This window comes from Lactuca serriola, chromosome 4, assembly GCF_051521515.1.
Source record: "Lactuca serriola cultivar US96UC23 chromosome 4, Lser_US96UC23_V15, whole genome shotgun sequence".
Lineage (NCBI taxonomy): Eukaryota > Viridiplantae > Streptophyta > Magnoliopsida > Asterales > Asteraceae > Lactuca > Lactuca serriola.
In genome coordinates, this window is record NC_136411.1 from 330,684,441 (window position 1) to 330,709,649 (window position 25,209).

Here is a 25,209-nt window from a genome sequence, read left to right on the forward strand (position 1 = left end):
AAAAAAAAAAAAAAGTTATCATAGTATAATTTCAAAATCATATAGTTGCAGAAACATGGGTGGATGCGCTGCGATCAAGTTGGGCCCTTCCCTTTCGAACCGGAAGTACCTGAACCATAACCATAAAACTGTAAGCACAAAGCTTAATAAGTTCCCTAGAATATCACATATCATACATACCATTGGGTCTAGCCCTCACATTGGACGCAACCCACCATAATAGGCCTAGCCCTCACACAATAAGCCCAAACCGACATACCATGTAAGATTCACAGAGACAGGTAGCATCCTATATAACATACATTGGGCCTAGCCCTTCCTCATCCATGGGCCTAGCCCAACATATAAATGGGCCCAACCCGTCATATAATGGGCCTAGCCCAACATACCGTGCAAGAGTCACAAAGACAACTAGCATAACATATCCTAGTGGGCCTGCATCGGTGCCTTCGACCCATGGGTATAGTGAGGAGACTCACCTCAATCCAAGATAACCAAAACAAAAGCGTTCCTGCAACCGAGATCCTCACACTGAACACAACCAAATTACCCTTGGTCAATAATTAAGACAATTCCCAAAATCTAAGGTCCAAATCCCTATCTTATCCTTCCAATGGGTAAATATCATTATACCCTTCCCATATCTGACCTAACATCTCATGGCCCAACTCTCAAAAGACCCAAGGCCTAAAAGGCCCAAAGTGAGGGTTTCACGAGTACGCACTGCATACAAGACTCATACGCCCGGTGTACAACATGTAGATGCCTAACGTACAATCTGCCACGACATCATATCGGGGAAAACATTCATTACGTTGAGTGCATTCATACGTACGCCCATCGTACTCCCTAGGCAACTGAATCCCACTTTAAGCACTTAATGGTTAAGACCAAAGCATCCAAACTCAGGTCTAACCTCTAAGGGATATCTTAATTCATAAAGTTCCTGACTTTATGACTTTGCATGGCTTAATAGGGTCCAAACCAAAATCCAAGCTTCATAACTTCATCAAAAGACCACCAACTAATGAATGGAAGGAATAACTCCATTTTTATTGTTCGAAATAACTCCATAATGGATAAAGTTTCCAACTTTATCCAATAGAATGTTCCAAACGACCAAGATCTAGTTTTTAAGTCTTAAAAGGGACCATAAGTGCATATTTTCCAACTTAATCCATTAAGTCTAAACTTTAGATCTGAATCAATATGATGTTTAGATGGATAAAGTTTCCAACTTTATCGATAATAAGGTCACAAACTTTCAAGATCTAAACTTTATGTACTAAAGTGACTAAAAGCTCATAACACCCAAGACTAGCTAGATCTATAAAATGCATCATCAAGATTCAAACTTTATACCTCTAGAAGAAAGATCAAGGTGAACAAAGTTTGGATCTACAAGTTCCAATGCAACTAACACTTCTCTAAAGAGCTCCTTCTTCTCTAATATGCACTAAGAACACTCCAAAGCACTCAAGCACACCTTCTTTTTCTCAAAAGTCTCAAACTAGGATTAGGGTTTAAAGGGAGAGTGTTGGGGAGGTGGGGGCTGAGAATGGAATGGGTTTGGGGAAGTTAAGGAGCTTAAATACGGCTCAAACCACGAAAATAAGGTTTGGGCACTGATCGCGTATGCCCAACATTCTCCTGGTACGCCCATCGTACTTAGGGATCCCTTGGTACGCCCAACATACTTCATGTACGCCCAGTGTACTAGATGAAGTCCAAAACCTTCCTAACTTCTAACGGTCATTACTTCTTCGTTCCAACTTTGTTTTCGATGATCTTTATATCCACGGAAAGGTATTGAGGATATCTATAACCCAATCTAGTTACTTTTGACTTAAAACACATCGAACTAAAATCCTTAATTCATAAAAGAAGTCTGAAACATCGCTTTACCATTTTACCCTTGGGCTCCAAAGCACATACCGAACTCTTGAATCACATAATCCACATTACACTAATCCAAATGGGTCTAAAACCTCTCTTTCCCTAAATCCCAAAGCCTTATGATACTTGATCTTTAGGTCACGGTCCCGAATTATGAGACGACTCAAAACAAGGTGTTATAGTTTTGTTATACCATTGATTATGTGTCCTAGGCTTAGAGGAACCATACCGATCCATCCTGAACTTGGTGGTTCAACTCTACTACTGTGATAATATTGTAAGGGAGGTCATGTGGAAAAATAGCTCGACGCCAAGAAGATAAAAGAAACTTATGAAAATGTGATGTGGAGTCCATGTAGGTTATGAACATGGTATTCCAAGCGAAAAACATAGTCAATGGTATATGTTGGGGTGTGAAGTCTTGACAGAAAGCTTTATTGGTAGCAGAAAACTCTGTTGGTGAGAGAAGACTCTATTAGTGAGAGAAAGATCTGCTAGTGAAAGAAATATATGTTTGGTGGAAAAAAAAAAGTTATGATGATGATAGAAAGCTTTATTTGGCGGTATAATGCTATGTTGGCGAAGGAAATCTTTGTGGGTAGTAGAAAGTAATGCTTGTCACAGAGAGATCTCTTTGGTGGCAGAAAACTCTATTGCTGAGAGAAATTTCTGTTTGGTGAGAGAAATCTGCACTTGGTGAGAGAAAGCTCTATTTGGTGGCAGAAAGTTTTGTTAGGAAGGAGGAAGTTGATTCATGACAATCCGTGATTAGTTGAGATTTTAGGGCATCACCTGCATGGGCTAATTATGGATGGTTCTGGCCCATCAGATTTAGAGTTTCCCATGTTTGCCAATAAATAGGCACACATCTCCATCTTTATTCTAGGCTAGTTTTTGTGAGTATTTTGAAGAGAGAAATCATTATAAGAGCACACCCTTTGAAGCAATTGCTCAGCAAGAGTGATTCTTTTTTTTTTTGAGAGCTCAACTAAGGTGTAACATTGAGTTATTGAAATAGTTCCCGAAAGTTTAATAAAATCCTCTCTCTCTCTCTCTCTCCCTCCCTCGTTCACCCACGGATGTAAGTCACTTTGATTGAATCATGTTAAATACCATGTTCATATTTGATTTCATTTTTTAGAAGTTTTATTATGCAAGTTTTACTGAAGTTCGTTTATCATTTGTATGAAGTGCTTAACTTGCTTTGTTGAATTTCCTAACAAACTAGTATCAGAGGTATAGATGAATATGAGAGAGTTAAGATTGGAAAATTCAATGGCCACGATTTTAGGTCCTGGAAAATGCAAATTAAATACTATATTTTCCATAAGAAGTTACATGAACCATTGTCGAAAACGAAATCTAAAGCAATGAAGCAGGAGGATTGGAATCTGTTAAATCAGTAGGCACTTGGTGTGGTGAGGTTATCCTTGGAAAAAATGTAGCATATAATATTTTCAATGTGAAAATGACTCATTAGTTTATCAATACACCATCTAACACATAAGAAAAACCTTTAATAGCAAAAAAGGTTCACTTGATTCGACAGTTGGTAAATCTAAAGATGAAGGAATGTGGCTTTGTGACTAATCATGTAAATGAATTCAATTCAACCATCTCAAGTTTGATTTTGGTTGATATTGGATTTTAGGGTTAACTCATGGCACTATTACTATTATCATCTTTACTCGTCGGTTAGTCCGACATAGTGACAATAGTCAATAGCTCAGTTAGAGGTGTTAAGCTGGCATTTCAAAAGAATTTGTGACTTAATTCTTAGTGAGGATGTATGAAAATGAAGTGATGTAGAATCTTCCAATAATCTCCTAAGTATTAAAGACAAAGGAATGAAGTCCAATGGAGAGGTAAGGGTAGAGGAAGATCAAAGTTGAAGAAGATAGATGTATCTAAAAACAAGAAGGACATCACCGGTTAGAACTGCAAATAAAAAGGTCATTACAAGAATCACTCTATAACAAAAGGAAACTTAGTGGTTCCTAGAGGTCGATAGCGAGGTACATTTTATATGGTGGAAGTTTTTGATTCTAAAGCACATGTTGTTGAAGAAGTTGAGGATTCATTCTATAGCACCAAAGACTTAGGCATGTGGGTAAGAAAGGAATGAATATGCTAGCTCCAAAGGAAGAATTTTGGATCTAAAGAATGTGACAGTGGATTTCTATAAGTCATGTGTTCTTAGTAAAAAAAGAAAAAGGTTGGTTTTGCAAAGATATTTCATCCGCCCATTATAGGGAAATTAGAGTTATTTCATTCAGATGTATTAGTCCCACTTCAGATGCTTTAGTGGGAGGAGCTTGATATTATGTTACCTTGATCGATGACTACACAAGGAAAGTTTGGGTTTATTTATTAAAGCATAAGTCTAAAGTTTTTAGGGCCTTCAAGAAATGGAAAGTTATTGTGTATAATGAAACGAACTTGAAAATCAAGTGTTTCAGATCTGAAAATAGGGGCATATATACTAATAAAGAATTTGTTGATTACGATGTTGAACATGGAATCAGAATGCAAAAGACCATTCCAAAAACACTTTAGCAGAATAGAGTAGCTAAGAGGATGAACTGAATATTAAATGAAAGGGTGAAGAGCATGAGACTGCGTGCAGGTTTACCCAAGATATTTTGGGTAGATTCAGTCAGCACATCATCATATTTAATCAATAGAGAACCATCATTTCCCATAGGGTTCAAGATTTCAGAAGAAAAGGCCGCATGAGATTTCGCTCAAACATTTGAAGGTTTTTGGTTATGTATCATATGTAAAAGTTAAAGGCTATGAAAGAGGCAAGCTAGAGGCGAAGGCAAGAAAGTATGCCTTTATAGGTTATGGGTTGGACGATATGGGGTACTGCTTCTGGGATAATAAGAATAAAAGGGTTATCAAAAGTTGGAATGTTGTGTTCAATGAGAATGATTTATACAAGGATGAACTTGAAAAGAGCTCCAACAGTAATAAATAACCAAAATATGAAGATCAACTTAATTTAGAAGAAATTCTAGATGATGACATTATAAAACCTGCTAGTACTCCATAGATACGTAAAAGTTCAAGAAGTAGTGGGAGCTCTGATAACAATGGAGGCATGAGTTATATTAATTCAAAGGATGAGGATGTAGATAATGCAGAGATTGAAACTCATACCGTCTGTAGATCCACTAGAGTGTGAAGGCCTCTAGTCAGGTATTCTCATTTAGCAAATTTCTTGTTGCTGACAAAGAATGGTGAACATTTGTCTTTTGCAAAATCCTTAAGGATGAAATAATCCATACATTGGAAGAAGGCTATGGATGATGAGTTGATCTCTCTTGATAAGAATTATACTTGGTACTTGTTCAAGCTCCCAACAGGGAAGAAAGCACTGTAGAAAAAGTGGGTGCTTCGGGTTAAGGATGAGATTAAAGATACCAAAAGATACATATAGGGAAAGGTTGGTGGTCAAGGGGTTCCAACAAAAAGAGGGGTTGATTATAATAAGATATGCTTTGTAGTTGTGAAGATGGCTATAATCACAATGGTTTTGGGTATTGTAGCCTCTAAAGATCTCCACCTAGAGCAGCTAGATGTGAAAACAGCTTTTCTGCATGGAAATATTATATAAAAAATCTATATAGCACAACTAGAAGGTTTTCCCATTATTGGTAAAGAAAATATGGTATGCAAATTAAGGAAAAGTTTGTATGGTTTGAAGCAGGCTCCAAGGTAGTGGTACTTGAAGTTTGATAACTTCATGCAGGGGAATGGATATAGCAGATGTGAGATGGATCACTTCTATTATTTAAAGAAATTCAAATCCTCTTACATCATCACGTTGTTATATGTTGTTGATATCTTGATTGTTGGATCTAACATGCAGGAGATCAACAAGCTTAAAAATCAGATGGCCAGTTAGTTCAAGATAAAGGAGCTAGAGGGATGCTAAGCAGATATTGGGCAGAAGCATAGTAGGAACAAAGTTGCCGATACACTAAAACTTTCACATGCCAACTGCATCAAGAAAGTTTTAAAAAAGTTCATCATGGAAGATGCGAAAGACAGAAGTACATCTTTAAGGAGTTAGTTGAGACTATCAAAGAAGCAATCCATAAAGAATGAATAAGATAAAGAATATATGGCTAAAATACCCTATGCATATGGTTGCTAGTTTGAGGTATGCAAGGGTATGCACCAGACCATATATTTTCCAGAAGGTAAAAAGCTTGGAACTTTATGCTTGTATGAGATAGATCTAGTCATTCTAGCTTTATGGAAGCATTTTTACCCTGAAGGTCCCAAAATGATGCATGTTATGTTTTGGACGAAATGGGTTGTCCTTTCAGACCCTTGTTGAGGTCTTAAGTGGTATAAATGAGGTCCCAATGTCTTAAGATGTCCCATGCATGTAGTAGAAAGGTCCTAATGGATTAAGATCTTAGATTAAGATCTTTATGGACGTCCCAAGTGATAAAGTTTGAGACTTTATGGTCCCTCACTCTGACCAGCCGACTCGTCGAGTCAGGCATGGACTCGGCGAGTTCATCTAGAAAACTCGACGAGTTCAGCCCCCAGAAACACAAAATCGAATTTTTTTTCAACATACTAAGCATCAATACAATAGAAACCAATCAAGGCTCTGATACCACTGATGGGTTTTGGTCCTAAGAACATCCTATGTGCTCATACAAACCCTAATGCTTGGATCTAGGTTTCTCTATTATACATGCAAGTTATCCAAGACTATAAACCCTAATTCTAGCATACAAGTAATCATATTAACATAAGAATAGGTTACCTTGATTGTTATGTAGCAATAACAATCCCAAATCTCCTTGTATTGACTTTAGAAAGCATAGAGTCACAATTGTCACTCCTCTAATGGTTCACAAACACCATAAGCAAGAGGATGAAGAGGAGAGAGGATGGAGGCTGCCCAAAAATGTGTGAAACCCTAGAACAAATCTTAGCCACGTTTTTGGGTCATAAAGGATCCATATATATAGGAGGCAATTAGGGTTATCTAACAAGGAAACCCTAATTTGGTTGCTTAAGCCCTAAGCAACCCATGGAGCCCTTTCCTTAAGGCCTTGGACGATTTCATATGGGCTTCCCCCATAGAATTCGTCCACCTTATAATAAAAGGCAATCCATGGCCCAAATTGCAATTATCTTATAATTACAATTCCAGTCCCTTAAGTTTAATTAATCTCTTTTAGTCACAAAACTAATTACCAATTAATTATTGACTAATATTAATTAAACAATATGATTTCTCCTTTAATATATTATTCTCATAATATATTAATAAATCATATTTAATCATTTCTCTCCATAATTCATCCTATCAAGTTGCTTTGGTGAAGGCAACCCAAAAGGACCATGCACCATCGGGTCAAGTATATACCAAAATAGTTATGGACTTAGACACTAATCCAACACTTATATGGTTGAATAAATTCTTATTAGAACTTGGAATACATCAGGAGGATTATGTATTACATTATGACCACCAAAGTGCAGTTCACCTGGTGAAGAATCTAGTGTTTCTTAGTAGAATGAAACACATTCAGATAAGATACCATTTCATTCGAGAGTTAATCAATGATGAAACTTTAACTTTGAAGAAAATCTTCGGAACAAAGAATCCAACATATGTTCACCAAGGTGGTTACCACTGAGAAATTAAAGCATCACATAGCTTCAAATGGCATTCCAAAAGTTTAAAGAGAAAGGTTAGCAAGATAGAGAGAGAGGGAGAGAGAGAGAGAGAGAGAGAGAGAGAGAAAGGAAGAGAAAGAGAAAAATTAAGGAATGATGAAGAACTGAATGACAAATGAAGACTAAGTTATTCAAACCTTCAAATGAGAGATTATGGGGGTGTGACGTCTCGATAGAAAGCTTTGTTGGTAGCAGAAAGCTCTGTTGGTGAAAGAAAGCTCTACTGATGAGAGAAAGCGTTGTTGGTGGCAGAGAGCTCTACTGGTGAGAGAAAGCTCCATTCGGTGGCAAAAGTCTTTGTTGGTGAGTGAAAACTCTATTTGGTGGTAGAAAGCTTTGCTGGTGGGAGAAAGCTTTGTTTGGTGAGAGAAAGATCTGTTTGGTGGTAGAAAGCTTTGTTGGTGATAAAAAAAAAAAAAAAAAAAAAAAAAAAAAAAAAAAAAAATCTATTAGCGACAAACAACTTTGTTTGGTGGTAGAAAGCTCTGCTGGTGATAGAAATCTCTATTTAGTGGCATAAAGTTCTGCTAACGAGAGAAAGCTTTGTCAAGAAAGAAGAAGTTATTGCACGACTACTTGTGATTGGCTGAGATTTAGGGCATCCCCTTCATGGGCTAATTATGGATTGGTCTGACCCATCATATTAAGGGTTTCACATGTTTACCTATAAATAGGCACACGTCTCCATTATTATTCTAGGCTAATTTCGTGAGTACTTTGAAGAGAACAATCATTATGAGAGCATACTTATTGGAGCAGTTTGTAAGCAAGAATGATTCTTTTATTTCGAGAGCACAAGTAAGATGCAACATTGAGTTTTTGTAATAGTTCTTGAAATTTTAATAAAATCTCTCTCTCTCTCTCGTCAGTAGACACATGTCATTTTGACCGAACCACGTTCAATACTGTGTTTAGTTTTGATTTCATTTTTCAAAAGTTTTATTTCGTAAGTTTCATCGAAGTTCGTTTATCATTTGTCTAAAATACTTAACTTACTTTATTGAATTTTCCAATAGTATAATAAACCAAAAAAATGCTAGTCAATTAAATACGATTAAAACTTTATTGACCTAAAAAATTTATTCGTGACATAACATTTTTCTTGCATACTAAATAGCAACTAAATATCTTTATTTTTTAAAAATATGTATGCTAAAAAAGCCACTACCATTACTTTTCGGATAAAGAGGATACGACTATTCAAAAGTCATTCACACATGTTACAAATCTTATCCTTATTTCAGTGTATGTCAACATTGACAAAAGAACGTGGAAACACACCAAAAGCCAAAAGGCAAAAGGGTTGAAGGGGATGTCGGCCCCTTGGGCTTTACGGATATTCGAGCGGCATATTATAATTTTTTCTAAATACACGCAAAAAGGTATACTTGGTAAGTGAGAAATTAAATATATTTTTTTACCTATAAATCATTTTATCTAATTAAATATTGACATGTATCATATTAATATATTAAAATATTATTAAATTTTTTAAATAAACATTAAAATTTATAAATATTATTATTTATTTATTTAACTGGATAGGAGAATTTATATGAAAAAAAATACAATGATACTTAATTTCTCTTGCTAATTTGATATATTTCATATTTCATAAGGACTCGCAAGGCCGACCCTGTTGACCACTAAGGTTACAAAATCATTTGTTATATTTTTTTTTTTGAACCGGCGAGAATTTTATTAAAGCAAGCAAGGCAAGATGCCAAGCAAGCCACAAACCAAAATCAATTACATTATGAAGTATAGGGGGAGATCCCACCTCTTGACTAAAAAGCAAAACTACAAAATACTAAAGGGATTATTACACCAAATCACCCAATTACAATTCCTGATTTTTCCCCTATACTTGACCCAACCATAGATCAAAGTCATCGCATGGTCCGCTGTTGATGAAGGTTTTGATGGAACTTGATTGAATATATGGTTATTTCTCGCCAGCCAAACACACCACATTACACTATATACTATACTTATGAGTATTTTCCTCTTCTTAGGGCAATTACCCCATTGAGATGCAAAACTAATAACCTCCTCCACAGTAGAGAAGAGATGAAGATCTAATCCACACCATTTCGATATCCATTTAAAGGTGTCGTTGGCAAACATGCAATCCACTAACAGATGGTCTGCAGTTTCCTCCTGATTCGAACACATTGAGCATAGAGTTGAGTTTGTGTTGACTCCCCTATGAGTTAAGGCATCAGCAGTCGAAATTCGTCCCAAACAGACTCTCCAGAAAAAGACTAACACTTTGATTGGAACCATACTACTCCATTCCATTCTTTTTTATTGATACATCAGTAATAACATAATCGATTTGATCCCTAAGGATATTCACTCGAAATACGCTGTAGCCAAAGAGAATTTCCACGAGTCCTTAGCATTTGAGAAGGAAAATGAGTTAATAATCTCCTTAAGTTCTTCAAGTTCAACGATCTCAACCAGGGTCGAGGGGGTCCTTTTCCAACAAAATCATTTGTTATATAGGAAACACAAATCGTATATATGTAATCAACGTGTAAAAAAATAAAATATTAATCATTATAGGGAATCGAATCCCAATCCCTCGATAGAAAAACAAAATAACTAACTTAATCAAATAGTAGAATATGCTTTTTTAATTAGAAATCTACTTGTATACGTAGAATAGAAAAAGTTCTAACGAACAAACTTAAAATTTGGGCCCAAAACAGTCTAAACCAGCCCAGCCCAGTCCTTGTACACAGATGGCCCCAGATTTAATTCTATATGATGATAAAGGTCTTTAAAATTCCATTACGACTTATTTTCTCTAGGAAGAATTTTGTGTTTATATACGATCATCATAGTTCATAATTAAGGTACATTTTTTATAAACATTATCTTTCAAGAGTATGTTCATTTTAAATTAAGTCACTCACATCCCATCATCAAATACTTTCAGTTTTGGTTTTTCTACATATATGATTGGAAATACTCCCCATAATCGAAACCATTATTTGTTGAAACATTCTCTATTTTTGGCACACACTCATGAATAGCGTGACATATATTATATACGTTTAATCTTTGTGGCCCAATCATTTATGTACAACTTTCCACCAAAGTTTTTTTTTTTTTTTTTTTTTTTTTTTTTTTTTTTTTTTTTTTTTTTTTTGGGAAACATAGACATCGGCTATTTCCAATAAATAGTACAAGCGAAAACTTAATCATTGGTCTCCCACTACACAGTGTGCAAAGTTGATAGAGACTTATAATCCCATGATTTCTTTCAAAAAGAAACTACAATCTTCAAAAACAATTATAAGATGGCATCATGGCAATTGTTTCATTTCCCAAAAAGGTGTATTCCTCACACATTGATCCCAAAGGTTAGTGACCCAAAATCCGTTAAATGTTATAGGCCGATTAGCCTAATGTAACGCCACTATAAATTTATTTGTAAACTATTAGCAATTCGCATTTCTAAGGTTATTGATGGGCTACCTTCCGGGAGCATTCAACTTTCACTAAAAGGTCGTCAATTATGGACAATCCATTCATAGGGCATTGAGGGAGGTAAAATAGGCAGCTATACAGGGTCTAATTTTTTTATTATATATTTTTTTATTTGAAAATAAAAACGTATGATAACGATAAACGCCTTTTTATTCTAGCTCGTCCTAGGCCTTTGAAGATATTTAAATTTTTAGGACCGGCCTTGAATCCATTAACGCTTGACCAGGTAAAATCTCATGGTCTTCAAAGTGGATTGTTGTTAGGTTCATTTTTACGCATCATTTTAGCATATTTTCTTAATCATTTTCATGACATATTATGTATATTTAGTATGCATGTCATATGTAAGTTTTATTACATTGTTAGTTTGGGACAATTTTACTCGTTTAAGAATAATTGATATAGATTTATATAAACGGGTAACGACATCTTTGAGTACCGATAGAAGTCACATGGAAGACCTTGCTATCATATTTGAAGTCTCATAACAACATCAATGATAAAGCAATAACATGAAGCCATTTAAAGATTTTTTTTTTGGGGGGAAATTCAACAGCATTGCACGGCCTTAATCAAGTAAGCGGATTGAACGGTAAACACTAAACATTGTTGGATTGAGCTGAAATAATTTTGAAAAGGTCTTCTCTCATTAATCGTAAGTTTCAAGGGTTTCAAGGGGGGATATAGGATTTGGACTACATTTAATGCACCATATGGGCCTCCTGATCATCAACAAAAAATGTGTCCAAAATAAAAATAAGTGACGACCCATTTTAGCCATTAAAATCAACCCAAACGGACCATTTAAACTTTAAACCTATGAAGCAATATTGATAGCCCCTTAAGTCCATCCATGATTTTAATTCACATCGAATTGAAGCCCAAATTAGTAAGAAGGGGGGGGGGGGGGGGGGGGGGGTTATTACATTTTAGAGAAAAAAGGGATATTGTGGTTATGGATTAGTACTTTTTGAAACAATGTTTTTTAAACAATTATTATCTTGACTTGTTTTGAAAATGAAATTTTTTACTCGGATTTTTGAGATGTTACAAGTTGGTATCAGAGCCTTGGTTTGAGAGAATTTGATGAACATTCGTGTGAATTTAGACTTAAACTAAGGAACTGCAAAAGTTTTAAAACAGTTTTCAAAATTGTTTTTAACATTCAATTACAGTTACTTCTTCTTCGGTCCCTTAAGTTTGAGAAATTTTGCAAAAATGGTACCTTGTACGTTGGGTGTACATTCGGTACACTTAGCGTACATGAGCGTTTTGGAGTCAAGGCATTTTACCACGTACGATGAGCGTACGTCTGTCTGCCTGGGTCAATCCCAAATGTTTAGGGTTTGAACCATATTTAAACATCATTATGGCATGTGGATCTCTTGTAACATCTTGGTTCCTGCCATTTCTTATTTCAAGGTCGTGGTCGGAATATGATTGTGTAAAGGTTTTGGGCCTAAAGGAGGTAATGCTTAGACCTTTTGGAAGGAGGCAATGATGGTTATGAGATTTAAACCTTTGAGTTGTATTTTGGGCCGAAGGGTAGAACAATAAAAGTCATAGGTCGAGTTTTTGCATAAAATATGGATTTTTATTCGAGAAGTTTTTAGTCCAAGATATTTAGATAATATTTTAGAGCTCATCAATACCTTTACCTTGGATATAAAGAACGTCAAAAACAGAGTTGGAACGAAGAAGTTACAACTGTTTAAAGTCAGGAAGATTTTTGGGTCAGCCGTGTACGCTAAGCATACAGGGAGTATGTTGGGTGTACTATGCAATCCCTAGTATGCTGGGCGTAAATTAAGTACGTTGGGCGTACGTGAAGAGTGCCCAAATCTTATTCTCGAGGTTTAATCCCTATTTAAGCTCCTTAACTTCCCCAAACTCACTTTATTCTCAGCCTCCACCTCTCTAACACCCTCTCTTGAAACTCTAACCCTAGTTTAAGCCTTGTGAGCAAAAAGAAGGTGTTTTTATGTGCTTTGGAGTGTTCTTGGTGCACCTTGGAGAAGAAGGAACTCATTGATGAAGTGTTGGTTGCATTAGAGCTTGTAAATCTAGACCTTGTTCACATTGATCTTTCTTCTTGATGTATAAAGTTTGAATCTTGATGATGAAACTGTTAGATCTAGCTAGTTTTGGTTGTTATGAGCTTTTGGTTACTTAAAGTGCATAAAGTTTAGATCTTGGAAGTTTGTGACCTTGTTATATATAAAGTAGGAAACTTTATCTATCTAAACATCATATTGATTGAGATATGAAGGTTGGAGACTTGGACTTAGTGGATTAAGTTGGAAAAGATGCACTTTTGGTCCCTTTTAAGACTTAAAGACTATATCTTGTTTGTTAGGACCATTCTAATGGATAAAGTTGGAAACCTTGTCCATTATGGAGCTATCAAGAACCATAAAAATGTGATCATGGTCATTCTATACCTTCCATGCAATAGTTGTGATGTCTTAATGGATTAATAAGTTAGGGTTTTAGCTTTTGGACCTTCCCTAGCCATAGAAAGTCATAAAGGTGGAAACTTTATGCTTTAAGACAGTGTTTTGAAGCTAGATCTGAGTTTGGGTGAAAAGTCCTTAAGGGATTAAGTGCTTAATGGAAAGGATGGAATCAACTCGAGTATGTTAGGCTAATTTTCGTACGCTGGGTGTATATGCCATCCCATGTATGCGGGGCGTAAGTTGAGTAAGCAGGGCGTACTCAACTAGCCTTGGACTTTGACTTTTGTTGACTCTGTTGACCATTTACTTTTTTACCAAGTTTGACTTTAGGTTAAACTTGAAGGTTTTGATGGGTGATTAAGATTTATATGGTTCTGATATTAGTGGATCCGCATGAGCAAGTAGTGTAGCAGGGAGCATATCACGGTGTTCTTAGTTCACCTCATTGTATCATGGGTCGAAGGTACCAATGCCAGCTCACTGGTTGTGGTTATCTGTTAATAGAAGGATGCCTTAAGGATTTTATATAGTAATGTAGGATAAACTGAGGACTCTTGGTCTAGACTCTTTTACCTGTTCCTTGTTTGGTTTTGGTTCTAGAGTAGGATCACCTGTTCAGATGGCTATCACACCTCTAAGTATATATACAGTTATGCATTCTTGGTATGGTGATATTTAATATGTTTCTATATTATAGTGATCTGTTAGATTTGCATCCTGGTATCGAGTATGTTACTATGTCGTAGTGGTATGTTAGATCTGTATCCTCGTATATAGAATGTTATGCGGTAGTGATTTGTAGAACTCTATGTCTACCTGTACTTGTTGGTTATCATCTAGTTGAGTGACTTAGGGACTATATGTGGTCATGTAAGATAACCTGAGAACTCTTGATCTTGGCTTTCTTGCCTGTTCCTTGTTTGGTTATGGCTCTAGAGTAGGATCATCTGTTTGGTTGGCTATCTCACATCTGATTACTTATGGTTATGCATTTCATGGCGGCTAGCTAGTAGCGATACAGTATGATGTGATAGGACTAGTAGGTGGTGGTGAGTTGTATGGTTGTTGTTTGTCTGTATTATATGTCTACTTGACCTTTGTTTGTTTATATGTCAAAATATTGTAGTACTAGGTCGAGGCGATCCTGTTGTGTGTTGTAGGCCAAGATACCCGATGTGAGTCGGTTGTAGGCTGAAGGCACGGAGGCTCGAGAGTAGAGGTTCGATTAAGGTAATAGGCCAATAAACTCTTGGTATTCCAGCTCGATGGATGAGTGGGCCCGATGCTTGCTTGTATGTTTATCGTATGGGGTATTTTAGGAGAAACTTACTAAGCTTTGTGCTAACTCAGTTGTTTAATATTTCAGGCATCATCGGCCGTCATGGGAAGGCAAAGGCATGACTGTACACATTCATCAGCAACAATAAAGGTTTCACGCTTTAATATTACTCTGATTTTGTTACACCCTGTTTCGAATCATTTCCCATTTTATGGTGGCGATCAATGATTGGGTATTAGCTTGGCTTGGTACCCTTGAGGAATTTTGATTTGGACTCAAATGGGTTGGATAATATGATTTGGATGATCTGGGTACTTGTTTTGTGTTTTGGAGTCAAATGGTATTTCAGTAATTTGACAGCTCGGCTTCTATGGAAAATAGATGTTGTTATGGATTTGGTAAGGTAGGTACGAGTTAATGGAACTGTAAAGCTTCTTGTTACCTTTTTTTTATAGATATAAGGGTTGTCGAAATCGGAATTATAATGAAGAAGTTGTGGTCTTCAGAATATGTTAGAGTTTTGGAGGAAACCTTAGTATGTGGGGGCGTACTAATGTGAAGGGTGTTACGTTGGGCGTAATGTTGTGTACGCTTAGCGTAACTCGAGGGTCAGAACAGGGATACAAGACCTCGTACACCGGGCGTACGAGGGTTAAAGAAAAAACCCTAATTGGGAAGTTGTACCTTATATAAACTCATTAAGTCTTTTTTGTTGGCCTCCTTACCACCGTCCAAGCCCCCAAACCCCTAGAAATCATCTTTAAGACTCCATGGTTGTAATTTTGAGCTGATGATGTGCATTTTGGTGTTTTTATGTCATTTCTAAGAAAATGAAGTTTCATGCAAGGATGCGAATCAAGGATGAGCTTATGGATCTAAATTATGTGCTTCATTTCCAACTTGTTTGAGGTAAAAACAACTTTGATCTTGTTTATTGTTGTCTTAGATCTGGTTTGTATGAGTTTTTGGTTCATTTTGGTCCCAAGTATGAGATCTAGTGGTTTGGTACCACTCCAGAAGCGATGAGTTAATAGACCTGAGAATTTAAAATATGTGTTTTTTCGTCGTCGGGTCAAATTTGGATATTTTTCATTGGGGATCGAACATTTCCATTTCTTCCGACCAAAAAAACCAAAGTATCAACTATAAAGGTAATTGGAGAGTTTGGTTGCAAATCCAAACTTAAGTGTTGGTTCTTTGTAATTCTTTTTGTCTATATTTTTCTAATAAATTGTTGTTACTGTTCAAAATTGAAGAACATCGGTCTCGTTTCGTTTTTATTAAATTCTAACAAAAAACTTATCAAACCCGAATTATATTTCGACGCAAAAGCATAAAAGTGTCATCTAATTAAAAAAATATATTACAACAAATATTACAGAACTTGAGAAAATATATTGCAGTGTTTTTTGTAAAATATAACAAATTGATTTATATTAGCCAAACAAAATGACTCCAATTATTTGATAAATGCAAAAAAAAAAGTTATTACTCTTATTCTAAGGTTATGTTTAGCATGCCACAACTAGCTGATAAGTGAACTTATTTTTTTGAGCTTTTTTACGTTGTTATATTTGGCAAGCCACAAAGTAGCTTATAAGTTAGCTTTTTAAAATAAACTTAGATTAGCTTTTCATGAACCTTTTTAAAGTTTTCCAAATATACCTCTTAATTATTTATAGAAAACATATTCTTCTAAATGCCCTTTTAAGGCATTTTATATCTTTCAGTTAACTTATAGAAAAGTCTCCAATAAAGTCTCAATATTTTGGGTCAGTTTACGGTTTAATCCTCACATTTACTTTTTGAACATAAAAGTCCCGATTATCTAATTTTAGACGATAAATTGTCGTTCTCTGTTGAAAAAAATAAAGATTTCTTCGTTAATTTGAACAAATATAAAATAATCGGAAGTTTCCTGTTTAAAAAATAAAAATCAGGATTAAAACATAAACTAACTTAAAATACCAGGACTTTATCATATATTTTCATAGTTTATAAGCTAGTTAACAAACATAATTTTTTTTTATCAGTACGCCAAACATAAAATTTGAACAATGTCATTTTTTTTTTTCTAACATCCCTGTTTACAAATATAGAATACATATTTCTTTTTAATTGAATAAAAACTCAATTATTAAACAACATTTTGATTTAAAAAACCGTTATCCTCCTGTTGATTGCATCGGGTCGGGTAAGGTGAAGAAATGGATAACGTTATCATATTTTTTCCAAAACAAAGGAGCACCAGAAAAATTACATCAATAATCTTCAACCACCAAAATCTCACCCAAACCCGACAACATTCAATCCGCACCAAAACAAATTGTGTGTGCGCGGGAGACTTAGACTCCACTCTGTGTTATCTCTTTTTAGAGAGAGAAAGCTAGAGAGAGAAACCGAGACTAACAATGGCGATGGCGTTGGCTCTTCGTAGGCTTTCGTCTTCCGCAGACAAGCCCTTGCAGCGCCTCTTCAATGGCGGACATCTCTATTCCATGGTCCGTTAATTTCTGTTCTAATTATCATTTATCATTTTCGATCTCGATTTCGTCTTCTGTAAATTGTATTGATTTGAATTTTTGTGGTGTGGTTGTTATGATAGTCGTCTTTACCTAGCGAAGCTGTTTACGAGAAGGAAAGACCTGGCGTCACTGTGAGTTTCTGTTCATTCGTTTTATAATTTCTGTGTTTTTTGTCGTTGATTCTGTGTCTGAATTTAAGTTTTTCATGGTGAAATTGCAGTGGCCAAAGCAATTGAATGCTCCACTTGAGGTCGTCGATCCTGAGATTGCAGATATTATTGAGCTTGAAAAAGCTCGTCAATGGAAGGTCATCTCTCTATTTTACCATTATTTTTTGATTGTGTAAAAGAATGTTTCCAATCTATCATCTAGATTTCTGATTCAAATCGAGCTTTCCTCTCGATTTATCTGTAAATTTCTAATTTTAAACGGGAGTAAGTTACACGAATGGTCCCTATGGTTTGGGGTAATTTGCGCGTTTGGTCCCTAACTTATTTTTTTAACTCGGAAGGTCCCTACTGATTGTTTTTATTACGTGTTTGGTCCCTATTGTTTGTTTTTGTTACGCTTTTGGTCCCTGTCATACCTAAAAAGACTATTATTTAAATAGGAAAAAATGATGGGATACGTAAGGTAAGGTGAGAAGGGTGAGATTAGGGGTGTGTTTATTTAAATAAATTAGAAAATAAAGGGAAAAATAGACTTTTTATGTAAGACAAGGACCAAGCGCGTAACAAACACAAACAATAGGGACCTTTCGAGTTAAAAAAAATAAGTTAGGGACCAAACGCGCAAATTATCCTAAACCATAGGGACCATTCGTGTAGTTTACTCTTTAAACCGAGGTTTCATCTACAAAAATTTCAACTCTCTTTGTTTGTTATGGATTTCTACAATTCTTCTCTCACTTTGGTTTTATCTAAAACGTAGAGAGCCAAATTGTGGTCTATATATGAACAATGGTTAATTGAAAATTACAAAAGTAATCAGAATACATAGTGAAAAATTACTTGTTAATAAATTAATTGATAATCACAAAAATAATATGAGTTCTAAGTTTGATTTTAAGTGACTGATTTTTGTATATTGTTTGTAAAGGGTCTTGAACTCATCCCCTCAGAGAACTTCACCTCCTTATCAGTGATGCAAGCAGTTGGATCTGTGATGACTAATAAGTACAGTGAAGGCTATCCAGGTGCTAGATACTATGGTGGAAATGAGTAAGCAAGCAACCATTCTTTCAATAATAAATTACAAGAATGGTCCCTGTGTTTTACACAAAATTGCAAGTTTGGTCCATTTTTTAAATCTTACCTATGTCATCCTTAACTTTGTCTTTTGTTTCCGTATTCGTCCTTGACCCATACAAAATGACCTTGTTACCCTTTAACTTTTTTATTACTCGTTTAATTATGTACAAGATCATTAAATGAATCGAGTTTAGGCATCCTGTGTTACTTATTTATTCTTAAAATGTTTTAATTTTTTAATTTTTTTTGCTTGTTAGGTACATTGACATGGCAGAAACCTTGTGTCAAAAGCGAGCTTTGGAAGCCTTTCGTTTGGATCCTGCAAAATGGGGAGGTAGATACAATTTACACATTTCTTATACTAAATTTGCTTCTTGATCCACAAATTATTGTTAATAGAGTAAATTACTGAAATCGTCCCTATGGTTTGTTCAAAATTGCACGTTTGGTCCCTAACCTTTTTTTTGCATTCAGATCGTCCCCGTGGTTCGATTTTGTTGCGTTTTTCGTCCCTATGGTTTTGGTAAAAATTGCACATTTGGTCCCTAACTTTATGTATGTAAGGGACGAAAAACGCAACAAAATCAAACCTCAGGGACGATCCGAGTGCAAAAAAATAAAGTTAGGGACCTAACGTGCAATTTTGACCAAACCATAGGGACGATTTCAGTAATTTACTCTTGTTAATAACTAGTTTCAAATGTATTCAAAGAATGGGCTAAATGCAAGAAATAACAACATACTTCCATGTATTTGTGTAATAAAGCATCTGACTTCCTTTTTTTTCTTATTAAGACATAAAAACTTTGAAAAATCTACCGAATTTTAGCATTTTACTTTCAATTTCTTTTACTTTGAAAAATCTACTCTATTCCAACAGCACTGCTATAATTGGGTAGATGTTTTAAAGTACGACGTTGTAAATTGTAATAGGGAGAAATGAAAATAAAATGCTATAATAAACAAATAAACAAAACCACACGATGATAATAATATGATAATATTAATACCTTCACATAATATCTTTTTCTTTTTAATATTGTAGTGAATGTGCAATCTCTTTCGGGGTCACCTTCTAATTTCCAAGTCTACACTGCCTTACTAAAGGCTCATGATAGAATCATGGCACTTGATCTTCCTCATGGTGGACATTTGTCACATGGTTATCAGGTGCTAAAAAATCCATTCATTTTTATATTAATTTATTATAATAATTAGTCTCACCCTGAGTAATCTAAATTCTATATTTATCTTATTTTTTGTAGACCGATACAAAGAAGATATCTGCGGTGTCTATATTTTTCGAGACTATGCCTTACAGATTAAATGAGAGCACTGGCTATATTGATTATGATCAGGTATATGTAACATTATATCATATTTTGCTCATATTTATTTTTGTTAGGACTAAATGCAAGAAATAGCAATGTACTTTTATTTCTTTGTTTATTATAGCATCCTACTTTATTTTCAACTACAAAGCAATTTTCACATCTATATCTGTGTAGATTTTTCAAAGTACAATTCCTTAAGAGAAAAAATGAAATTACATTGGTGTAACAGAAAAAATAAAAGTAGGATTCTGTAAAAATCAAATAAATTAAAGTATGTTGTTATTTCCTGAATTTAACTTTTTTTTTTTGTTTTTGTTTTCATGAGAAGATTTAATTGGTAATTTTCAAATTGCAGTTGGAGAAAAGTGCGACACTCTTCAGGCCAAAACTAATAGTTGCTGGAGCAAGTGCTTATGCTCGATTGTATGACTATGCTCGCATTCGCAAGGTGAGTTTAATAAATCATAATCGTAATATTAAATAACTTATGAGAATAAATTTGTTTTATATTATAATTACATTTGCCTAAATATTTTAATGAATTTTTATTTTTATTTTATAGGTTTGTGACAAGCAAAAAGCGATATTGTTGGCGGATATGGCACACATTAGCGGGTTGGTTGCAGCCGGGGTTATCCCATCCCCGTTTGAATATGCAGATGTGGTGACCACCACCACCCACAAGTCACTCCGGGGCCCACGAGGTGCCATGATTTTCTTTAGAAAGGGTCTGAAAGAAGTCACCAAACAAGGCAAAGAGGTATGTGTCTGCCTTAATAATTTGTTAGGAAAATGGCCTCAAAGATTCCTAACAATCACTCCAATGAAAATTAGTAAATAAGAACACAAGAATTTACATGGATAACTTCGAAACTGGAGAAAAAACGACAGAGATGGAAACAGAAGAAATTCATTGTATGATAAATTATTACAATCACATAGACTAATCTCCCAAATCAAACCCAATGTATGATAAAAATTGTTATAATCACATAGACTAATCTCTTAAGTCAACCCAGTATATGGTAAATTATTACAATCACATAGACTAATCTCCCAAGTCAAACCCAATGTATGATAAATTGTTACAATCACATAAACTAATTTCTCAAGTCAACCCAGCATATGATAAATTGTTACAATCACATATATATATATATATATATATATATATATATATATATATATATATATATATATATATATATATATATATATACTAATAGTTTTTATTATGAAAGGTGTTTTATGATTATGAAGACAAAATCAACCAGGCTGTGTTTCCTGGACTTCAAGGAGGCCCACACAATCACACAATCACTGGTTTGGCAGTTGCACTGAAACAGGTTTGCTTACATTAAATCTTTGAGAATTTTCAATATGACCCAATTTCATAATTTCAAAAATATTTTTTCCAATAAAAAAAAACAACTTCTATGAATTCAGGCGACAACAGCAGAATACAAGGCATACCAAGAGCAAGTCATGAGTAACTGCGCCAGGTTTGCACAGGTACGACTAAATGACCATTTTACCCTTACCTTACAAAATACAAACGTCACCATATTCATCAATTTCAATCTTGCTACATTAAGCCAAAAATTTTCAACACATTGGTTCAGATTAAGTAAAAAAAGAAACAACCCCAAACCAAATCTCATGGTCAATTTTTATTCAATTTTAAGAAGCATCATAACACTAAAAAATTTAATTTATAATTTTCAGACTTTAATGGATAGCGGATATGAACTTGTATCCGGAGGAACAGAGAACCACTTAGTTTTGGTGAACTTGAAACCCAAGGGAATCGATGGGTCAAGAGTTGAAAAAGTAATGGAAGCTGTTCACATCGCAGCCAATAAAAACACTGTTCCTGGTGACGTGTCAGCCATGGTTCCTGGTGGCATCAGAATGGGTGAGGGGTATTTCAGTAATTTCATGTTATATCATAGTATGTAAAACAAAAGATTCACTAACTTGTTTATTTTTAGGAACCCCTGCTCTCACTTCTAGGGGATTTGTTGAAGAGGATTTCGCTAAAGTTGCCTACTTCTTTGACCTTGCTGTAAAATTGGCTCTCAAGATCAAGGGTGAAGCCCAAGGTATACTTTCATACCTCTCTATATATATTCCATTACAGAACAAGTTGTACTGTGTTTGGTATGCATTAAAATTAGCACAGAACAAGTTGTACTGTGTTTGTGTTTGATATGCATGTATTGGACTGGGACATGGACAAGTTGTCCTGTGTTTGGTGTTTGGGGACAGTGGATATGATATGGCATGACATAACAAGTTGGACTGTACTTGGAGTGATGTCGGTAGGACAAAATTGTAATTATGGTGATTTTTGAATTATGTTTTTTTATTTTATGTGAAAAAGGGACAAAATTGAAGGACTTTGTGGCGGCAATGGAGTCGAGCACTTTTCAGTCAGAACTTTCAAAGCTCCGCCATGATGTGGAGGAGTATGCCAAACAATTCCCAACAATTGGATTTGAGAAGGAAACCATGAAATACAAAAACTAAGGAGCTATACAAGCCAGGTAAACGATGTTTAAATATAGAATATATTAACATTTTACCTATTTTTTTCCTACTTAAAATTGATGAATATTGTGTAAACTGATAAATATTGTGAAATTAATTTTTTTTTTAATTTTATTTTATAATAATAGTTAACATGTGGTTCATGGCATAGGCAGAAATTGAGATGATGATTTTGGCCTGAATTAAGTTGATGATTTCATGGAGCCATATATGAAGAATGTGAATGTAAGGCTACAAGTGAATCTTATGTAATATGTAAATGAAATGATGTTTTTTATAAACCAATAAAACTTTCTATTTGGCTCACTCATTTAACAGTTTTGTTTTATGAATGTTACTTGCGAAATGTCCACTTTAATGGCTCATAATTAAGAAGAATTAACTGTTAAGTTGCTAAATTTTAGTGTTATATTTGAAAAGTTAGAAAAATAAACTTTTTTTCGGGTGAAACCTATTTCATATATTGTTTTACATGGAGGATGAGGGGTGTTGATTCACTCTATAGAAGAATAAATATATATATATATATATATTTTTTTTCTTGTTAAGAAATTTTGTAAATAATTTGGCACAAAACGACTTTTATATAAGATAAAGAGGAATGAGTTAGTATATGTGTATAAAATGGCTTATGTCTGGCACTATTCAACAGTGCATGTTAGTCCAAGTGATTGAGAGTTCAAGTTTCGTGTTAGTGTAACTTATGAGTAAACTAGATAGTAACTAGGCAGTAGTTTTAAAAAGAAAAAAAAAGTTTTGTGATTGGAGTAGGTTATATACAAAAGTGATTGCGCACCTACACGTTTTGAATAAGCGACATTAATTCACCTAAAGATAAATAAGAATAACTTGAGATGCTTTAGAATTAAGGTTATCATTGGCTTTTGACTTAGCTCGATCTAGAACTGATATATGGAAATTAAAAAAAGAAAAAAAAAGAATGATAATCCGCATCATCTAAGCAGCCCATGCCAATCCGTCTCAAAGGCCACGTGGAAGGTTAATTGCAGAACATTAACAATATTTTGGGTGTGTTAGGAATCCTGTGTGGAGTTCCACTCTTCAACTGCTAGGCTTCCATCATGTGGGCAATATGGAAATTGAACGAAGAATAGACAAGTAAAATAACCCAAGTTTCCTAAAATGTGAACTATGGCATATAACATTGTAACTAATCGACATTGGTTATTGTTGTATGTATGATCAAAATCCATACACTCGTTTAAGATACAAATCATTGACAAATAAGAATCAAAGTTCCTTGAAACAAAATTCAACAAGAGCTTTTATACCAACAAAAATAATAAGAAAGAAAACTTCTACAAATGAAACCAACTCTAGAAATTGACAGCTCAAAGATTAATTTTCAATAGATCATGAAAAGGTATAAATACATGGAAAAGGATAAATATGGAATATCCTAAACTTAAGGTACAAGCCGGGGAAGAGAAGGACGTAAATGATGAAGATAAACTAATATCTAAAATCTGATAGTGTAATATCCAAAATTTCAAACAAATTTAAACTTTTAAAAACATGTCAAGTTCATCAAAATATTACAACTTTGTTTTCAAAACATTGTTTATCAGAGTCTTATCCCCAAAAATAACATAATAGTAGGAGCTGTACGATCACGCCTTGGCCTTGCCGCGATCCCCTGATGTACCTGAAACAATAAACTGAAATTGTAATTCCGAAAGCTTAGTGAGTTACCCCAAAATACCGATACACATACAGTCCACATAACAATGTCAACATTAGCATATCTCAATCAAAACAAAACAGCATGCACTGGGTCCACAGCTTTACAAGCTGGACTACCCCTGGGCCCTCAGTATGAGTCTGGAATGCCTACCGGGCCCTCAGCTCGTATCTGGAATGCCATCGAGCCCTCAGTACGACTCTGGAATGCCTACCGGGCCCTCAGCTCGTATCTGGAATGCTCAAGAGTCCTCAGTATGAGTCTGGAATGCCTACCGGGCCCTCAGCTCATATCTGGAATACTCACGGGTTTGTTGGCTACTGCACGTAGCAGTACAACCTCAACTCACCTGTCACACCCCTGAACCGGACGGTGGAAACGTCCGAGGGCTCTTGTGACTCTAATTGAATATCATCACAATGAATATACATGAATCGTAACATAATTCATCACCATGCATTTAAATATTACAACTGATATCGTTTACATTCAATACATTGTTTTAGACGTTACAATTTCATAACATAAACCATTTGATAGTAAATCTAAGCAAAACACCATGACATCACTTGGTACTTATTCTTCGGTTTACCTGTTACCTGAGAATACAAGTTATTTTGGAAAAACGTCAACATATGAAATGTTGGTGAGTTCATAAGTAATGTTATGGAAAATGATTTTTGTGAAGTTTGAAAACCCAAAAAATCCGATATTTTCTGAAAAGAGTATTGTTTATAAAAAAAGTGCGAAGATCCGTAAATATGCTTGTCGATTTTGTAAACATGTATAATTATTGAACTTTGTATACATCACATAGGTAAAAATGTTGAACTTCCCGGGAAAACCCGATGTTTTCCCATTACGTAAACTTACATGTCTTGTTTATTGTTATACCGATACGACGATTGTTTTTTATTACCCAGGTGACATCGGATTAATTATGGGTTGTGAGTTGTTACAATCACGCATTAATGAAAATGACTAGTTTATAACTACAAATTACGAAC

The 25,209-nt window shown here is 34.9% G+C and overlaps 1 protein-coding gene across 3 annotated transcripts; it reads left to right on the forward strand.

The window, feature by feature from the left end:
- Positions 1-17,099: 17,099 nt before the first annotated feature.
- LOC145097447 (serine hydroxymethyltransferase 1, mitochondrial) lies at positions 17,100-22,810 on the forward strand. Of its 3 annotated transcripts, none has more exons than XM_079035014.1 (15): positions 17,100-17,342; positions 17,447-17,497; positions 17,587-17,673; positions 18,465-18,586; positions 18,874-18,950; positions 19,662-19,786; positions 19,882-19,974; positions 20,306-20,398; positions 20,513-20,710; positions 21,192-21,296; positions 21,397-21,462; positions 21,676-21,865; positions 21,942-22,052; positions 22,334-22,496; positions 22,629-22,810. In XM_079035014.1, exons 1-14 carry the CDS (start codon positions 17,253-17,255, stop codon positions 22,477-22,479), a joined length of 1,554 nt encoding a protein of 517 aa, XP_078891140.1. In that variant the 5' UTR covers positions 17,100-17,252; the 3' UTR covers positions 22,480-22,496; positions 22,629-22,810. The 3 variants fall into 3 exon arrangements, with proteins under 3 accessions (XP_078891140.1, XP_078891137.1, XP_078891139.1); XM_079035011.1 differs by having other exon boundaries at positions 22,652-22,810; XM_079035013.1 differs by having other exon boundaries at positions 22,656-22,810.
- Positions 22,811-25,209: the final 2,399 nt, after the last annotated feature.

Coding starts and splice junctions, on each gene's coding strand:
- LOC145097447 (XM_079035014.1), top strand. CDS start 17,253: ATGGCGATGGCGTTGGCTCTTCGTAGGCTTTCGTCTTCCGCAGACAAG. Junction 17,343..17,446: donor GCGGACATCTCTATTCCATG/GTCCGTTAATTT, acceptor TTGTTATGATAG/TCGTCTTTACCTAGCGAAGC. Junction 17,498..17,586: donor AGGAAAGACCTGGCGTCACT/GTGAGTTTCTGT, acceptor GTGAAATTGCAG/TGGCCAAAGCAATTGAATGC.